Source organism: Acanthisitta chloris, unplaced genomic scaffold (assembly GCF_000695815.1).
Source record: "Acanthisitta chloris isolate BGI_N310 unplaced genomic scaffold, ASM69581v1 scaffold20902, whole genome shotgun sequence".
NCBI lineage: Eukaryota > Metazoa > Chordata > Aves > Passeriformes > Acanthisittidae > Acanthisitta > Acanthisitta chloris.
The window spans coordinates 1,715-3,795 of NW_008659044.1; the positions used below are offsets into that span (position 1 = coordinate 1,715).

The 2,081-nt window shown below is 53.7% G+C and overlaps 1 protein-coding gene across 1 annotated transcript; it reads left to right on the forward strand.

The window, feature by feature from the left end:
• The first annotated feature begins 856 nt into the window (after positions 1-856).
• On the forward strand, positions 857-1,658 carry GNG13 (guanine nucleotide binding protein (G protein), gamma 13). The gene is made up of 2 exons (XM_009069254.1): positions 857-954; positions 1,553-1,658. The coding sequence occupies exons 1-2, from the start codon at positions 857-859 to the stop codon at positions 1,656-1,658; spliced, it is 204 nt and encodes a 67-aa protein (XP_009067502.1).
• Positions 1,659-2,081: the final 423 nt, after the last annotated feature.

Consider the following 2,081-nt stretch of genomic DNA (forward strand, 5'->3'; position numbering starts at 1 on the left):
GCTGTGCCGTGGGGGAGTGGATTTCACCCCCCGCAGCACCCTCAGCCTTTGCCTGACCTTCTGCCAGGGGTGTGTGGGCATCCCTGGGGTTCAGCCACCCCCGGGTGCTGCCTTGTGCTGCTGTGTCTGGAGGGGCAGGGAAAGGTTGCCTTGTGCCGCTGATTTTTGGAGCGGCATGGGGAACTACATGCTTGCAGAGGGTCTCATGCAACTGTAGCTGTTACTTGTGTCCCATCAGCTGCTGTGCCTCAGTTCCCCATCGCATGTCCCCACCCAGGGCTACTGCTTTGGGGGGAAATAGGGGTGAGGGGGTACATGGTGGTTTGCCTTGTTCCCCGAATCAGTGCTGACCATCCACATGAGCCATTTCTAGGGCTCTTTACACAACCATGTGGATGTCTAAAATCCCTCCTGGCCCACTCAGATCTGTGTCCAGGCAGGAAAAGGACACTCCTCCACCCCCAGATAGCCACCACTGGCTGTTTGCTGCTCCCCACCCCAAGTGATGACACCATTCAAATTTCAGTCAAATCTGTCTGAGTCCTGGGTTTTGCATGTGCCCACGGGCACAGCACAGCTACAAGTGATCAGCACCAGGCACCTGCCCTGTGCCAGCCTCACACCCACAGGTAAGTGCAGACTTTGCCTTGCCATAACAACCCCAAAATCTCCTGGAGTCACAGGCTGCTCCATCATGGGGCTGGAAACCTCCCCCCAGAGCACAATGATGTGCTGTCCCCATCCTGGGGGAGCCCTCTTTGGGGATGCAGAGCTGGGAGGGCTTGGAGCGGAATGCAGTGGTGGGATATGGCACTAACATCCCCATTCACAGCCCCACGTTGCACTGGACCCTGCCATGGATGAGTGGGACCTCCCACAGTGGAAGAAGGAGGTGGAAAGCCTCAAGTACCAGCTGGCCTACAAGAGGGAGATGTCCTCCAAGACAATACCTGAGTGAGTGGGTGCCCAACCTCCCTCCTGCCCTTGCTCCTATCCCTGTGCCAAGAACAGAGTCTAACTCTTCACCCCACAGCCAGCACCACCATCCCTCCTCAAATCCCCCGGAGCTCCCTAAATCAGATTTCCCCTTTATGGATCTTCAAGCCCCATCAGCAGAAAACCACAGGTGTCCTCAAAGCCTCCTAAGGTCCTCTCTGCAAAGCCCCCTGGTGCTGACCCCTTTCCACCTGCCCAAGTTCTGGTGGTGGTCAGGTTGTGGCAGCAGCCGTGGGAACCCCTGACACCCAGGTGCCCCCTGGGAGTCTTCCGTGTGCAGAACCTTCTCTTTCCAGAGCTCAAGAGACTTAAACCTGTAAAACCAAGTCATAGACAGGTGTTTTCCCTCCTTGTTTTTTATCTCTGTGCTTCAGTGGATCAGGGTACACCCTGATATTGCTGCCACCTGAGCATGGTGCACCCCAGAGCAGGATTTACCCTGGGCACTGAGTTTCCCCCAATCCCTCCCTTTTGCTGCCACACAGCCTCTGCCCTGCTCCCCTCGAACCTGCTGTGGGCAGAGGCTGTGCCCACTCCTCCACTCCCCTCTCTGCAGGTTTGTGAAGTGGATTGAGGATGGCATTCCCGAAGATCCCTTCTTGAACCCGGAGCTGATGAAAAACAACCCCTGGGTGGAGAAAGGCAAATGCACCATCCTCTGAGGGGTCCCCCCTGGCGAATCCCCCAGCTCTCTCCTATTAGCTAGTTCCAATATGACAACCTGAACTAAAACCCTGCCCTCACCTGGTGTCCTTCTTTTCAGTGGTAGAAGTGGTTTTATAGATGGGGGGATATGGGGAAAGTCCCCCAGGGATGGGCAGTGTGGGGGGACAGGAGCAGCAAAGGTTTCTCTGGGGTTTTGCTCCAGTTTTATCTCAGACCTCCACTCACCTCTGCCAGCAAACAGGCAGATTGTGCAACTTGTAAAGAAAACTTTTATAAAAACACATCTTCAGGGGTTTGAAATACTTTTGTATACTGTAGGCTATCATTTTGCAGCAAAGCAGGCCAAATATGACAACTAAAGGTTTATAAATGAAATAAACAGAATAATACTTCATTATTAATTTTTTTAGATATATTTA

Excerpts from the sequence above, each read along its gene's own strand:
- GNG13 (XM_009069254.1), top strand. The coding sequence starts at position 857 with ATGGATGAGTGGGACCTCCCACAGTGGAAGAAGGAGGTGGAAAGCCTC. Across the intron at positions 955-1,552 it reads TCCTCCAAGACAATACCTGA|GTTTGTGAAGTGGATTGAGG; the intron begins GTGAGTGGGTGC and ends CCCTCTCTGCAG.